Genomic DNA, 15621 nt, shown 5'->3' with positions numbered 1-15621 from the left:
GCAAATATGAAAAGAAATAACTAATGAATAAACAAACAAACAAACAAATAAATAAATAAATAGATAAGTAAATAAATAAATAAATAAGCAAGCAAGCAAGCAATATCAAAATCATTGGATAAAGAGTCCTTGAAAGTGAGTCCATTGGTTCTGGGAATATTTTAATGATGGGGCAAGTGAAATTGCATGGTTATCCCCTATGGTTCAAGAGCCTGATGATTGAGGGATAACAACAGTTCCTGAACCTGGTGGTGTGTGTCCTGAGAATCCTGTACCTTCCTCCTGACAGCAGCAGTGAGAAGAGAACATGATGTGGGTTCCTGATGACAGCCACTGCTCTCCCGCAACAACGCTCCGTGTAGATGTGCCCAACGGTGGGGAGGGCTTTACTCGTGATGGACTGCACCATATCCACTACTTTTTGTAGGATTTTCCATTCAACAAGATATTTTCACTGAAAATATCACTGGATGTCTTTTTTTTTTGTTTTTTTACACCTTTCTCTGTAAACTCTTGAGACTGTTGTGCATGAAAATCCCAGGAGATCAACAGTTTCTGAGATACTCAGACCACCCCATCTGGCACCAATAATCATTCCACAGTCAAGATTACTTAGATCACATTTCTCCCTCATTCTAATCTCCAACCTGAACAACAACTGAACCTCTTAACTGTACCTGCATGCTTTTATCCATTGAGTTGCCGCCACGAAATTGGCTGATTAGACATTTGCATTATTGAATAGGTGTATGGGGTATACCTGATAAAGTGGCCACGCAGTGTATGATCAATTCTAGTTTATCTTTTACTGACTTGATGTAGTTATGTACTGCGGAGTGATGTGCAGAACAAAATCTTTTCATAGTATCTTGGTACATGTGAAAATAATAATCCAATAATAAATCAACGCAATGACATAATAAAATTTGGAAAATTCAGCCAATGTTTTGATAATTGTTTATTTTCTCAATTTTAAAATAGTACTTGCATTAAACATTGTGGGAAATTTCCTGCACGTTGAAGCACAATTGTTAACAAGCTGGTACTGGATACTTGCGATGTAACCTATTCGACACACTCACTGCTGCAGTTATTGTGAAAAGATTTTATCTCCAAAAGTTATTTGTAACAATATAACACTTCCTTTTAAACCTGTATTCATTACTTTGTGGCTTGTGCAGATGTCAGGTGCCGATGGGATCAGGGTCAGCCTTGGTTTTCTATAGTGTGTTAGCACATTGTAGTATGTCCTCTCCCACACACCAACAATAGCCATGGCAGCAACCTGTGTAAAGACAGAGTTAATGTTTGAGGTCTAAGGCTCTGCAAAGGATCTTCAACCCAAAACATTAACTCTTTTTCTCTTTCCACATGGATGCTGCCTGACCTGCTGAGTGTTTCCAGCATTTTCAGTTTCTCCCCTCTTCCTCTGCTCCCCACTCTGACCTTTTACATCTTCTCACCTGCCCATCACTTCCCCTGGGTTCCCCCTCCTCCTTCCCTTTCTCTTATGGTCCAATCCCCTCTCCTATCAGATTCCATCTTCTCCAGTCCTTCATCTTTGCTGCTTGCCTGGCTTCACCTATCACCTTCCAGCTGGCCCCCATCCTTTTCATCCTGGCGTCTTTCCCCTTCCTCTCCTGTCCTGACGAAGGGTCTTGGCCCGAAACATTGACATTCATTTCCGTAGATGCTGCCTGACCTGCTGAGTCTCTCCAGCAATTTTTTGCTTGTTGCTCGGATTTCCAGCACCTGCAGATTTTCCCCTGTTTGTGCGTGCTGCTTCAGTTTTTTAAAATTTCTGATTCACAAGTTATTTAGATTTTCATTATAGTAGCCAGATGAGTTCTGAGATGGGCACTACGGTTTTCTGATCACGGTACTTGAATCAAAACAGTAAAAGTTGTCAGCCAAATAAATTCAAACTAGTCTGTAGGTACCACTTAGTCTTTAATGTTCCACAGTCCTGAGCACTGATCCCGCATAACACACCAGTGCGACAAAGATCCTCTACCATACTAGCATAAACCACTTAAAATAAGGGAAATTATCCCACACACCCAGGCCCCTACTTACCTCTAAGATAACAATATTAAAACAGAGGTCATATTTATTAACATTACAGTATAGTACAGACCCTTCGGACATGATGTTATGCTGACTCTTTAGCTTACTCTGAGAAAAATCTCTCCTTCCTACCTACAGAGCCCTCTATTTTCCTTTCGTCTGTGTGCCTATCTAAGAATCTCTTAAATGCCTCTAATGAATCTGCCTCCACCACCACCCACGCATACACCACTCTCTATAAAAACTTGCCTCTGATGTTCCCCACTATACTTTCCTCCAAACTCCTTAAAATGATGTCTCCTCATCTCAGGAAAGTGTCCCTGGCTATCCACTCAACCTATGCCTCACATCATCTCGTGCACCTCTGTCAATTCACCTTCCATCCTCCTTCGCTCCAAAGAGAACAGCCCAGGCTCGCTCACCCTGTCCTCTTAAGACATGCTCTCTGATCCTGGCAGCATCCTGGCAAATCTCTGCAACCTCTCTGAAGCTTCCACACCCTTTCTGTAATGAGGCGACTAGAAATGAACTCAGTATTCCAGTGTGGTCTAACCAAAGTTTTACAGAGCTGTAACTCTACCTCACGGCTCTTGAACTCAAACCCCTGGCTGAGGAAGACCAACATACCATTCCATTCTTAACAACTTGATCAGTGACTTTGAAGGATTGATGGGTGTGGACCCCAGAATTTCTCTGTTCCTGGAATCTTATTGCTGTTTGCAGGAGTGTGCATAGCGAGAATTAGCTGCGGCTAATTCCATAATGCCTATTAGAAATAACAGATTGGTAGGTAAGGGAGAGCTTTCTGCATACTGCGGGCTGCATTGGTTAAGTATGATCACAATTTTGAAAACCTGTTTAAACCTTTGCTTCGAAGGTAAGGACAGCCTGTTCTATTGCAGCATGACTTCCATAAAAAAGGTTTCTTAGGAATGTAACTATTGCATAATAGCAGAAGTACCTGTACAATGCAATAGAGATTGCAATTCCAAAGTATTGCTTCAGTTCTGGTTACTTATAATGTCTTGACATTGTGAAAGATGGAATGGAAATATACGACGTTCTTTCAGCAATTTTTTAATCATATATAAGATTTTGAAAATAACTTTCAAAATCAATGACTGAATGAAATAGGCATCACCAATTGTGATTAGCATTGCTCATCTGAAATGCAATTCACTCAAGACCTTGGCAGCTAAATATATGTGCAGAAACAACATGTTCTATCAGGACTCCAATCACTTTGCTGATTAAGAAAGTGGAAACATAGGATTAAGCAAGCAACGTTCATCAATTTTTAAGGATATTGCTTTCATGGGACTACAGAACACTACAGCACAGAAATGGGCCCTTCAGTCTATCTATTCTGTGCAGAACTATAACCCTGTTTTATCCCGTTGACCTGCACCTGGACCATAACCCTCCATAGTGTACCCCTCCCGCCCATTTACCTGTCTAAATTTCTCTTAGCTGTTGGAATTGAACCCACATCCACCATTTCCACTGGCAACTTGTTCCACACTCTGAATGAAGAAGCTCCCCCTCATGTTCCTCTTAATCACTTCACCTTTGACCCTTGACCTTTAGTTCGAGTCTCACCCAATCTCAGATGAAAAAGCCTGCTTGCATCTACCCTTTCTATACCCCCCAAAATTTGTTTTGCCATCTGCAACCTTTGACTGAGCCAACATTCAAAGGCGTTCTCTGCTTTACAGAAAAATTAACTTAGATTAATTTATGATGTCAATAATTCTGAATATGGTACAATTAAAAATTCGAGCGGGGAACCTTAAGTTTATATCCAATCATCAAGAAAATGTTCAATGACTTGCCACTTGCTGATCCCAATTCTTCTCAAGGCCAAAGTACACACTAATAAATACAAATACATAAGATAGCTTATATACATAGATTGAATGCATGTACATATAGTGATGCACCTTATGCACATACAATCAATCTATGCATATAATCTATTCATAAGTATTTATGTGGGTGGTGTGTTGGAGATACATCTCTACTACCAAGGGAGGTGTAAAATGCTCCTTCCCTCCACTAGCCTGCAGGTCAGCCTTGGGCAAGGTGTAGCATCTGCTTAGACCACCCCCCCCCACCCCGATCAGGGTCACGTGAAGACATGGGAGTAGGTGGTGGATGGTCATATGAGCAGCTGGTCCATATCACAAGTTCTGGTTATATGACAACTGACGCCAGGCAGACAATCTCTGAAGAGTATCAATAATGGCTGGGATCACCCGTCTTGTAAAGACACTGCCCAGAAGAAGACAATGGCGAACCATCCCTAAGTAAAAATCTGCCAAGATCAATCATGGTCATGAGGCCATGATCGTCTATGTCATACGACACGGCACATAATTATGTTGATATATTTATATTCATTGTATTTTTATCATACTGTTATTTCTCTTATTGTGTTTTTTTTTTGTTTTCCATCAGATCCAGAATAACAATTATTTCATTCTTCTTTCCACTTGTATACTGGAAATGACATTAACCAAACTCAAATCTTGAATAGACACCTGGTCATAGGCTCAATTTAAATGACTATTTATTTTATCATATGATTAGCATTTTGGGTGTTTTTCCAAAACATTCTGTCCAAGGAACTTGACAAAATGAATGAAACTTATTTTATACTGATTCATTCAACATAGAATAGTACAGGCCCTTTGACCCATGATGTTGTGCTGACCTTTTAACTAACTATGGTCAATCTAACCCTTCCCTCCTACAGTCCCCTCCATTTTTCTATCATCCATGTGCCTCTCTAAGAGCTTCATAAATGTTCCTAATGTATCTGCCTCCGTCACCACCCCTGGCAGGGTGTTCCATCTATCCACCACTCACTGTGTAAAGAACTTACCTCTGACATCCGCTCTATACTTTCCTCCAATCACCTTAAAATGATGCCCCCTTATATTAGCCAATTCTGCACTGCCCTGGCTGTCCACTCTTATCATCTTGTGCACTTCCATCAAGTCACCTCTCATCCTCCTTTGAAATGGACACAATATTCCAAGTGTGGTCTAAGTACACTTAGAAATGACCCATTTATCCCAATTCTCTGCATTCTGCTAATAAATTACATCTCTCCCATCTATGGCAATATATTAAACCCAAAAGTACTCTTTATGTGACCCCTAATTAAATGCCTTCCACTCTAACTCTAAATACACTACATGTACTGGTTCCCGTTTACTCATTCTCTATGTTACAGCCTTAATGAGCTTTAGCAAATTGGTCAATCAGAATTTCTATTGTGGTAGGGTAATTCTAGGCAGTTTCTAGAGTAGGGTACCTAGTCGGCACAATATTATGGGCCAAAGTGCCTGTAATATGCTGTAGATTTCTATGTTCTATGTTAAAACTACATTATCTCGTGAATTTTTAAAATGTTCAGTTGGAACTCATTGCCATGGATGGTCGTGGAGGCCAAGTCATTCAATATATTTAAAGCAGAGGTTGATTGGTTCTAGATTAGTAAGACCATTCAAGGTTATTTAGCAAGAGAATGGGGTTGAGAGGGAAATTAAATCAGCCATGATGAAATAGCAGAGCAGACTCGGTGGGCTGAATGGTCTAATTCTGCTCCTATGTCTTATGTTCTATATAGTCCTGATGAAGGTTCCTGGCCTGAAACATTGATTGTTTATTCCCATCCACAGGTACTGCCTGACCTGCTGAGCTCCTCCAGCACATTGTGTGTAATACTCTAGATTTCCAGCATCTGCAGTACCTCTTGTGTCTCATGGTCTATGATCTTCCGGTCTTCATAATGGTTTCAATAGATTTTTTCTATTGATAGATGTTAATCCTAAAGACCTACAGTTTCCTACTTTTTTCTCTCTCTCTCTCTTCCTTGTATTCCCTTACAGTTTTCCAAATCTCTGGAACCTCTTTGAATCCAGGGACTCCTGTTAGATTACAACTAACTCGTATATTATTTTTACGCTTTAGATAAATTCAGATGTTGGATCAGAGTGTTTCCCATCTGGTGCTCACTGTAGTGAAATGGCACCACCCTGTAGTGGAATGGAAGCATAGAACAGAGCTGTATATCTTCCTTACATTGCTTAGGATACAGGTAATCAGGTCCAGATATTCCCAACACTCCGTCTACTTTCTATAGATAGAGATTCGTCTAAGCTTCTCCCTCCCTTTGTGGCCTTGTGACCGCAATCTCTTGTATGTTTAAGGTGAGGGGGGAAAAGTTTAAAGGAGATGTGCAGGGCAAGTGAGGGGAGGTGCCCAGAACGGGTTGCCAGAAGTGGAAGCAGATACAAGATGCTGGAGGAACTCAGCAGGTCAGACAGCATCTACGGAAATGACTAAGCCGCCAACGTTTCCGGCTGAGACCCTCCATCAGGACTAAGGTGAATGGTCTTGGCCCAAATCATCGACTCTGCATTCCTAGTGCTGTTTGACTCACTGAGGTCCTCCAGCATTTTGTATATGTTCTTCTGGATTTCCAGCATCTGCAGAATCTCTTGTGTTTATATAGCAGAAACAATAGTGGTGTTTGAAAGAACATTAGACACATGAATGTGCAGGAAGTTGGGGGGGGGTATGAATAAAGTGCAGACAGAAGAGATTTACTTTAATTTTAACTGTGTTTGATGCTAGCGTAATGGGTTAAAAGGTCTGCTCCATGCAGGACATTTCAATGTTTCCAGTTAGCGAGTGGTGCCATTCCACTCCGGGGAGCACTACATGGGGAACACCCTAATCCAGCATCCGCATTTATTTAAAGGAGTTATTTGATACCAATCAGCTATGAAAAGACTGGGATTGCCTGCCCAAACCGAGGCACGGAGGTTAAGGTGTCCTGGCCTCTATGGCTAATATTAATTTGGATTGAAATATACAGAGCTCATTTTCAAAAAAAAGGTCAACGTTTGACAAAAAAATAATTAACTCCCCTGATAATCAAACCTTATCACAAACTGAGTGCCAAATAACATGTGTAATGACTGAGTTTTCTTACAGGGAGTTCACAAGTTTCAGTTTACTTCGCTCTTTAATTAGACCGTCCAGTAAATCTTGTTTGTTTTCTGTTTATTAATTGTTGCCCATGAGTCATGTACCCATCCATCGGATGCAATTAACTTCTGTTCTAGTAAAGAATAACTTTTTTAACCATTTCCCTCCCTGGCTCGCCCTCTCTTCCGAATTCTTTGACAGGCCCACAAAAACAAAAGGAGGGGGGGGCATTCTATGGAACTTATTTCCCGCCCTGAAGTCCTCCCCTCTATTGCCGACCACATGGGTAGTTTATGGGATCTTGTCGTGCCGCCTTACCTGATTGGTCGTGTGGCAGATGAGGGGGCGGGTCGAACACGCGCCGAATGTCTCACTACATTCCCCGATACCTGGGGTTCCATGACGTACGGGAATGTATCTTTCGCCGTCACTGGCGTGGCGCTGATTGGCGAACCGGCCTGTTCATCGACCACGCGTCGCCTTCGGCCCGTGGCGGCCGCGCATTCTGATTGGTGGACGCCGGTGCTCGTCACATTTGTCTGGAGGCGGGGTGGGGTGGGATGCGGTGACGGAACGCGGAGTGCCACTCGGTTAATGGGTGACGGTCGCTGGCCTACAGGTAACAGTTTAACCGGCCCGGGAACACTATGGCCGACCCCCCTCGGAGTCGGGGGGTGGGCGGAATTGGATGAAGGGGGTGGGGGCAGGCAGAGTAAAACCCGGCGGGAGTAGCAGGAGGCTCGGCCAGAGGCGTAGGGAGGTTGGAGGCTTCACTCATTGAGGCAACCGCATCTTCACAACTGACGGGGTAAAGACCCTGTTTGACGCACACGGGCTGGGCAATTCAGCTAAAGAGTCGGGAGGTATTGCAGCCTGAAACCGGGGGAATTGTACATTTATCAGATACTTGGGGGACTTGACTTCAGAATTCGAGGAATTAAAATGTTTGAGACATTCTGCAAAACGGCTAAATGACTGATTCTAAAATCTATAACAATATTTAAGGAAAGGATCGCAAAAGCAACAGGGATTCAGGAGCTGGTTTCAGAGATTGCACGTTAAACTGTGAGCGAGAACAGTGATTGTGAAAATGTTAGAGGAATTTCAGTGGGCAAAAATCAGGGGTTGAGTGCAACTGAAAACTTGGGATTTCGGGGCGCGTCTATGTTTAAACATGTTTGCGAGGTTCTGCGATATCAAGTTTGTGGAAAAAATATTGAGTGAAACTTGTGTGTTAATTTAAAAACGGGCTTTTGCAACACAAACGATCCTGACAATCCAGGTGACGTTTGGAGATTTTTTTTTCCTCCCCGTATTTTTTTTGAATGAGTGTTCAGTAGTTTTCATTAGACGTGATTAGAAACTGTCACTTAGTGGATTTGTGGGAGCTGAAGGTTTGCTTGCCTCGAATAAAGTGCTTGTTTTTCTGTCTGTCCCTCTCTCTCGTTTATTACATGGGAGCGATTTTTAACGTGTCTCCTTTTTCCATTAATAGTGACGGCTTGCCTTCGTCCGACTGACCGCTAGAAGCAACCGCCGTTTCCGTTATTAATTAGGAACTTTTTTTCCTCCTCCTGCCACGTGTTGAACTTATGGCACACTTCCTCGACGGGGATGGCACTGAAATCTGACGGAACGGCAACTCTACCGACTACATCTGCAGAAGGATCTTTATAACATCTTACCGTTCAGTTGGCCCAAGAAGAAATCTACTTGACGCTTAACTTTTGGGAAGGGGGAGTGGGAGGCTCTTTTGAAACGTTTAAAAGACTAAGGAAATTAAACATTATGATATCCCGAAGATTGTAAAAGCGCCATGTCTAACCCCACAGAACAGAAGGAAGTTGGCCTGGTTTACCATGTGAATGGAAGCGCCTACCCCGTTGATGCTGGCTCTGACGACTTCACCATCTCCATCACCCCCAGTTCATCCAAGGAGCTGGTGGAGACGGAAAGCTCAGAGTATTTAACGGAGGAGAGGGAACAAATTGAGAGGACGGAGGCTGTTGTGAGAGACTCCCGTGCCAATGCCAAAGGTGTGAGAGAGGAAGACGCTCTACTGGAGAACGGAAGTCAGAGCATCGACAGTGATGATATTAGCAGCGACCCCAGCCGGGCGCCAGATTCCCTTAAAGAGACCTCCTTTTCCATTGGACTACAAGTTGTCTTCCCATTCCTGCTGGCAGGTTTTGGCACGGTAGCTGCTGGAATGGTCTTGGACATTGTACAGGTAAGGGAGATTTCTGTCGTCTGTGCATCCGCAGAATTTTCCCCAAGTTATTAATTGGCAAGCCAGAGCCCTCACTGTTACCCCCCCCCCCCAACTCTCTCCCACTACCTTGTCACAGGGGGAGAGGTAAATATCCTGCTCTTGGGAATTCCACAGAGAGCCATGTCTTGATTTTTGCATGCCGGGCACCCGACGTCAGTATTTTGCATACAGTTATGCAATGGCTGATTTTTTTTTAATGCCCTGGGGCAGATTGTGTGACTTCTGATTTTAAAGTCTGCCTTATGTTGGAAAAGGTACGGGAGCCTAAAGGTCCGCACGCAACGTTTTAAGAACAGCCCTTTCCCCTCTGTCATCAGATTTATTTTAATTATTTGGAGGTAAAGTGCAGAGGAGGACCCTGTGGTCTAACCAGGCGCGCTGCCCAGCAACCCATCAATTTAACCCTAGCTGAATCACAGGACCATTTACAATGACCTGTCAACCTACCAAGCGGTACTACTTTTGGACTGTGGGAGGAAACTGGAGCACTCAAGGAAACAGAAGCCTAAGGAGAGAAGGTAATTGCAGAGGGAATTGAACTCTGACCCCCCCCCCCAGGTGTCACCCTGCACCACTGTGGTGCCATGTGAGCCAGTGACCTTTAGGCATACAGATGAAAGTGAAGAGGAGGGCTTTGTGGAAGGGAAGGATTAGATTGACTTTAGGAAGGGTTGCATTGATCTAGAAGTAGGTTAAAGGGTCGGACAGCATTGTGGGCTGAATGGCCTGTTCTGCTCTCTATGCTCTACCTTGATATTCCTTTGCACTATTTATTTTGTAACTTACAGTAATTTTTATGCCTTGTGCTGTACTGCTGCCCCACAAACAAATTTCCGCACACCTGTCAGCGGTAATAGGTGTGATTATGATTCTCATCAGGCATGGTTAAAAGTAGTTGCAGATCCATGTTCCGATGTATGAACATCTTAGAAGAATGGATAAGGGTGTGCTACGCAACTTTTCCGATGGATCAAGTGGGAAGTGAGCTGTTGGAGGAGCTCAGCCTCCAGAGAACATCTGGCGAGGTAAATGGACAGTCGATGTTTTGAGTCTCGACCTTTCAACTGGACTCGGTCCATTTCCCTTCCCAGATGCCGTCTGACCTGCTGAGTTCCACCAGTTGCTTCGGGCTTCCACCATCCACAGTCCATGAGGCCATAAGACAGAGGGGCGCAATTAGGCCTGTTAGCTGATGGAGTCTGCTCTGCCATTCCATCAGGGCTGATTTATTATCCTTTCCAATCCCGTCCTCCTGCCTTCTCCTCGTAACCTTTGCCACCCTTACTAATCAAGAGCCTATCAACCTCCACTTTAAATATACCCAATAACTTGGCCTCCATGCCATCTATGCCAATGAATTCCACAGATTCACCACCCTCTGGCTAAAGAAATCTCTTGTCATCTCTATGCCCTCGGGTCCTAGACTCTCTCACTATTGGAAACACCCTCTCCGCATCCACTCTGACTATGCCTTTCAATATTCGACAGGTTTCAATTAAGTTTGCCCCCCCCCCCCCCCATTCTTCTAAACTCCAGCGAGTACAGTCCGTTGTGCCTGCACCTTAAAATTTGTGTGCATTTTGTGGAACAGCATGAAAGTCAAAATAATGCTGTAGATGCTGGAACTCTGGAGCAAAAATGGGTGCCACAGTAGTGTAACACTATTACAGCTTGGGGCATCAGAGTTCTGAGTTCAAACCCGGTGTCCTCTGTAAGGAGACTCTGTACGTCCTCCCCGTAGAATGCATGGGTTTTCTCTGGGTGCACAGTCCAAAGATGCACTGGGTGGGTTAATCAGTCATTGTAAATTCTCGTGTGATTACCGGTAGGTTAAGGGTAAATCGAAGGTTGCTGGGGCAACATGGCTTGAAGGACTGGAAAGGCCTACTCCACCCTCTATTGCTAAATAAAGTAAACAAATAATTGAGTAGCTGGTGGAACTCGGTAGATGCTGGAAGTCTGGTAAACAAAAACAACGCTTGGATATCTCAAGTTGGAGGGCAGAAAGAGAAATGGTTAATGTTTTGAAAACTGGGGCCCTTCATCAGCAAGAGAAAATCGTTGGTCTTGAATGCAGAGAGGTTGGGGGAGGGCGCTGGATGGAACAATGGGAATTTTTGAAATGGGGCAGTTCAAATTAACCTTTGTGTTATGTAGCTGACAAAATACTGGAGGAACTCAGTAGGCCAGGCAGCATCTAGGGAGAGGAATAAACAGTCAACCTTTCCGGCTGAGACCCTTCATCAGGATTTCAATTCCTGGTGAAGAGTCTCGGCCTGAAGCGTCGACTGTTGTTTTGCTGGTGCAGGAGGCCCGGATGTAAAGTCTGAGCGAGGCAGGAGTTCAAATGGCAGGCAAGCAGAAGCTTGAGGTCACTCCTGTGGACCAAGCACTGGTGATCTACAAGTGCTGGCTGGGTCTGAGTTTGGTTCCTGCAGTGCAAGGAGACCACGTTGGGTCATGGAAACCAGGACTCTGGATTGGAAGACGTGCATGTGAAAATGAATTGCGCTTGATCAGATCGGGTTTAAACCGCCAGCACGTGCCGTGACATTTGATGTCTTTACGGCAGCAGTACAATGAAATGCATAATAATAGGGAAAAAAATTAATTGCAGTAAGTATATATTAAATAGTTAACTAAGTAGTGGAAAGATAGAAATAAAAAAAGTAGTGAGGTTAGTGTTCAGGGGTTCAATTTAGAAAGTGGCTGGCAAGCCACACGTGTAAAGGAGCAAGTTATAGATGAAGACGTGAAGCTTTGCTGTACAAATAGAGCACAGGCCCTTTGGCCCATGATGTTGTACCAAACTGTTAACCAATTGCAAGGTTATTCTAACCCTTCTCTCACATGTAGTCTTCCATTTTTCTTTCATTGAGTCACTTGAATGTCCCTAATATCTTTACCATTCCCCTCCCCTCAGAGGTGCATTCCAAGCACTTGTATGTTTATGAAAATAATGCTACCTCTGACACCACCTCCCCCATACCTTTGAGGTGACTGGAGGAAAGTACGTCCTCTCATAGTGGCCATTGCCTCCCCAGGAAAAGGTGCTGCCTGTCCACCATCTATCATAATCAATATTGGTTATACATCTCGGAGTCTTCCTCACTAGGGGTGGTGAGAGGGAATAAAGGGTTAAATAACTTGAAGCTTCTGTTCAGCATCTTCTGCAATGTTGCTGTGATGTTTTCTGTAGCATTCAGTTGGGCCCCAAAGGACCCCCTGAGAGTGTCTTTAAGAATGCATTGAGATTGATGTTGAGCAACACGCAGACGTGCGCGCGCGCGCACACACACACACACACACACACATACACACACACACACACACACACATACACACACACACACACACACACACACACACACACACACAGACAGGAACTCAACAGGTCAGGCAACATCCATGGAGATGAATAAACAGTCAATGTTTTGGGCTGAAATCCTTCACCTTTAGGACCTTCCTGATGAAGGGTCTTGGCCCGAAATGTTGACAGTTTATTCCTCTCCCTAGATGCTGACTGACTTGCTGAGTTCTTCCAGTATTCTGTGGTGGTTGCTCCGGGGTTCTGGCATTTATGGGATCTCTCATGAGAATGAAGTTGTCTTGCTTCCCTTCCAGTTCTCGATTACTGAAGTGGGTGTTGAGATCTGCACCCTCAGGTGGGGCAGGGGGGCACTCGATACCGTGAGCGGCTGGGTGGTTTGGTAGGGGTTGCACTCCCAAGGTTCTGCATGCTCCCAGGCAGGTGGATGTGAGGTCCTTGGAAATGTAGCAAGTACCTTGTGTAGAGTGAGGTCCCACCGGCAGCAGCGCGTCCATGAGCAGATCTGTTGTATCTGTGGATATGAAGAAGTAACCATCGATCAGGACTGTAGGTACAACTCCCTTGCTTCTCTGACATGCTTCCACAAAACCTTTTCCCATTCATGTCAGCAGGTCGCCTGACTGGTCTGGAAGGGCAGAAACTTCCTTCCAAACTAGCATGTGAATAGCTATGTAAATAATGAGCAAGAAATCAGAATCAGTTTGTTTCTAACACATGGTTATTTGAGTTGCTGTCACCTTCCCGTCAGCTTGAACCAGTCTGGCCATTCTCCTCTGACCTCTCTCATTTACAAGGCGTTTTCACCCACAGAACTGCTGCTCATTGGATATTCCTTGTTTTTCCACACAATCCTCTGTAAACTCTGGAGGGTGTTCTCCGTGAAAATCCCAGCAGTTTCTGAGATACCCAAACCACCCCGTCTGGCACCAACAATCATTCCACACAAAGTCACTTAGATCTTATTTCTTCCCCATTCTGATATTTTGTCTGAATGACGACTGAACCTCTTGACTATGTCTGTATGCTTTTGTGCATTGAGTTGCTGCCACAAGATTAGTTAATTAGATATTTGCATTAATGAGCAAGTGTATCTAATAAAGTGTCTTTGAGGGTATAGAACAGAAACTTTTATATTAGGAGGTTTAAACCAGATGGCTGTGTCAGGCGTTGTGTTATTTGCTGTGATAAGCTCCTTCATGTTTGTAAATGGAACTTTGTGTGTTCCGTGGGAGTTCCACAAGTTCCAATTAAACCTTGCACCAGAGTTATTCTGTAGGCAAAGTCATTGGTACATCTGAAATTGCTGAAAGGTTGGGTCTGGTAGTATTAAGCTGAATCACTTAAAAACAAAATACGATGCTCAGTGCAGTATTAATGTTGAACTTCACTGTTTTACCACGTGGGTTTCCTCCAGGTGCTCTGGTTTCCTCCCACATTCTAAAGGCATACAGGTTAGGGTTAATCAGTTGTAGGCATGGTACATTGGCAGCTCTCGTAGGTTGCCCCCAGCATATCCCTCACTGAATTAACGCAACAGCCCATTTCAGTGTATGTTTCAATATGCATGTGACAAATAAGGCTAATCTTTATACGCTTTCTTTTAATTAATTTTCTGCCAAATTTTCCATTCCAATGACTTCTATCCCCAACTGCAGCCGATGGGTGTGTCTGATTTGATTAGAAAGTGCAGCCAAGGTGAGGTACAACTGCTACAGTTTGACTTTCCTATTTTTTGTATATAATTACTGTTTGTCAAAGTAACTGTATTATCAAAGTGCATACGTCACCATACACTGCGCTGAGATTCATATTCCCTGAAGAAATTCACAGTAGAACAAAAAAAATGCAATGGAATCAGTTGAAAACTGTGCATGCAGACTAACAAGGAATCAATGTGCAACAAGCTGTGCAAATACAAAAATAATGATAATAAATGGTAAATAAGTCCTTGAAAGTGAGCAACACGCACAACATGCTGGAGGGACTCAGCAGGGGAAGCCACCACAGCCACATATCGTTCCTGGAACTGAGCAGTTTGTGTGTTGCTTGGACTTCCAGCAGCTGCAGATTTTCTTCTGTTTGTGCCTTGAAAGTGGTATCGGTTCAGAGTTGAAAGTGAAGTTGTCCACGCTGGTTCAGGAGCCTGATGGCTGAGGGGTAATAACTGTTCTTGAACCTGGTGGTGTGGGACCCAATACTCCTGTACCTCCTCCCAGATGGCAGCAGCAGGAAGACAGTATGGTCTGGGTGGTGGGTACTTGCACTGGTGCATTAGCCCGGGTAAGTGCTCAGGGTTGTGGAGTGTGACTTTGATCATAAAGGCAAGTGGAACGTAAATGCAATTGTTTTCTTTTCTGCCGGACAATTTTTACTGTCTGGCTTTGAGTACCATAATCAGAAACGTTGTGCCAATGCCAGAACAGAAGTGGCTGCCATGATGAAAATAATGCCCAGAATGTGAGTTTTGGAGTCCTTGAAAGCAAGTCTATGCTGCAGGTTGTGGTGTCAGTTCAACTTTGATGTGAGTAAAGTTATCCCCGCCGGTTCAGCGTACTTTGTCTCAAAGCGTCACAAATTCCTAACTTCAAACTCCAGACAGAATAGTGTCTCAGAAGTCAGCACAGCTTGGAAGCTTGTCTTTACTATAATTTGGGTATATATGAGTGTCTGCACTCTCCAACCAAAACTTCCAGGGTTCCTTTGCATACTTCATTGTAGTTTGCCTAGGAAACGAGCAACTGCGCTTCGTGATTCGGACACCTATATTTGTCAGTGTGGATTTCACAGCTCAGAATTGTGGGTTTAAGGGGATGGTGAGGTAATTGCAGCTGTCATTATGGAGAGAAGCTGTTTTCTTTCAGTAAAGCAGAGGAGGCTCTACTTGGAGACACAAGAGGCTGCAATTGCTGAATCGGGAGCCACAAACCAAATGCTGGAGGAACACTGGTTG

At 43.9% G+C, this 15621-nt stretch overlaps 1 protein-coding gene and 1 long non-coding RNA gene across 5 annotated transcripts in view; one reads left to right on the top strand and one right to left on the bottom strand.

The window, feature by feature from the left end:
* Window positions 1-934: 934 nt before the first annotated feature.
* On the bottom strand, window positions 935-7756 carry LOC140717313 (uncharacterized). 2 transcript variants are annotated; one of them, XR_012096513.1, is made up of 3 exons: window positions 7387-7755; window positions 2695-2833; window positions 935-1285 (listed from the first exon to the last, which is right to left on the bottom strand). It is a non-coding gene; the product is annotated as an uncharacterized lncRNA (long non-coding RNA). The 2 variants fall into 2 exon arrangements; XR_012096512.1 differs by lacking the exon at window positions 2695-2833 and having other exon boundaries at window positions 7387-7756.
* LOC140717312 (solute carrier family 41 member 1-like) overlaps window positions 7613-15621 on the top strand; it is a 70140-nt gene continuing 62131 nt past the window's right edge. Inside the window, exons 1-2 of one of the 3 annotated variants that reach the window (XM_073030780.1) lie at window positions 7613-7687; window positions 8564-9298. In XM_073030780.1, coding sequence (XP_072886881.1) covers window positions 8885-9298 — 414 coding nt within the window. In that variant the 5' untranslated portion in view covers window positions 7613-7687; window positions 8564-8884. Of the gene's footprint in view, window positions 7688-7744; window positions 7932-8563; window positions 9299-15621 lie in introns of those variants that run through there. The other 2 variants (XM_073030777.1, XM_073030779.1) reach the window with 2 other exon arrangements.

This window comes from Hemitrygon akajei, chromosome 27 (genome assembly GCF_048418815.1).
Source record: "Hemitrygon akajei chromosome 27, sHemAka1.3, whole genome shotgun sequence".
NCBI lineage: Eukaryota > Metazoa > Chordata > Chondrichthyes > Myliobatiformes > Dasyatidae > Hemitrygon > Hemitrygon akajei.
This window is presented reverse-complemented; position numbering and strand designations above follow the sequence as displayed.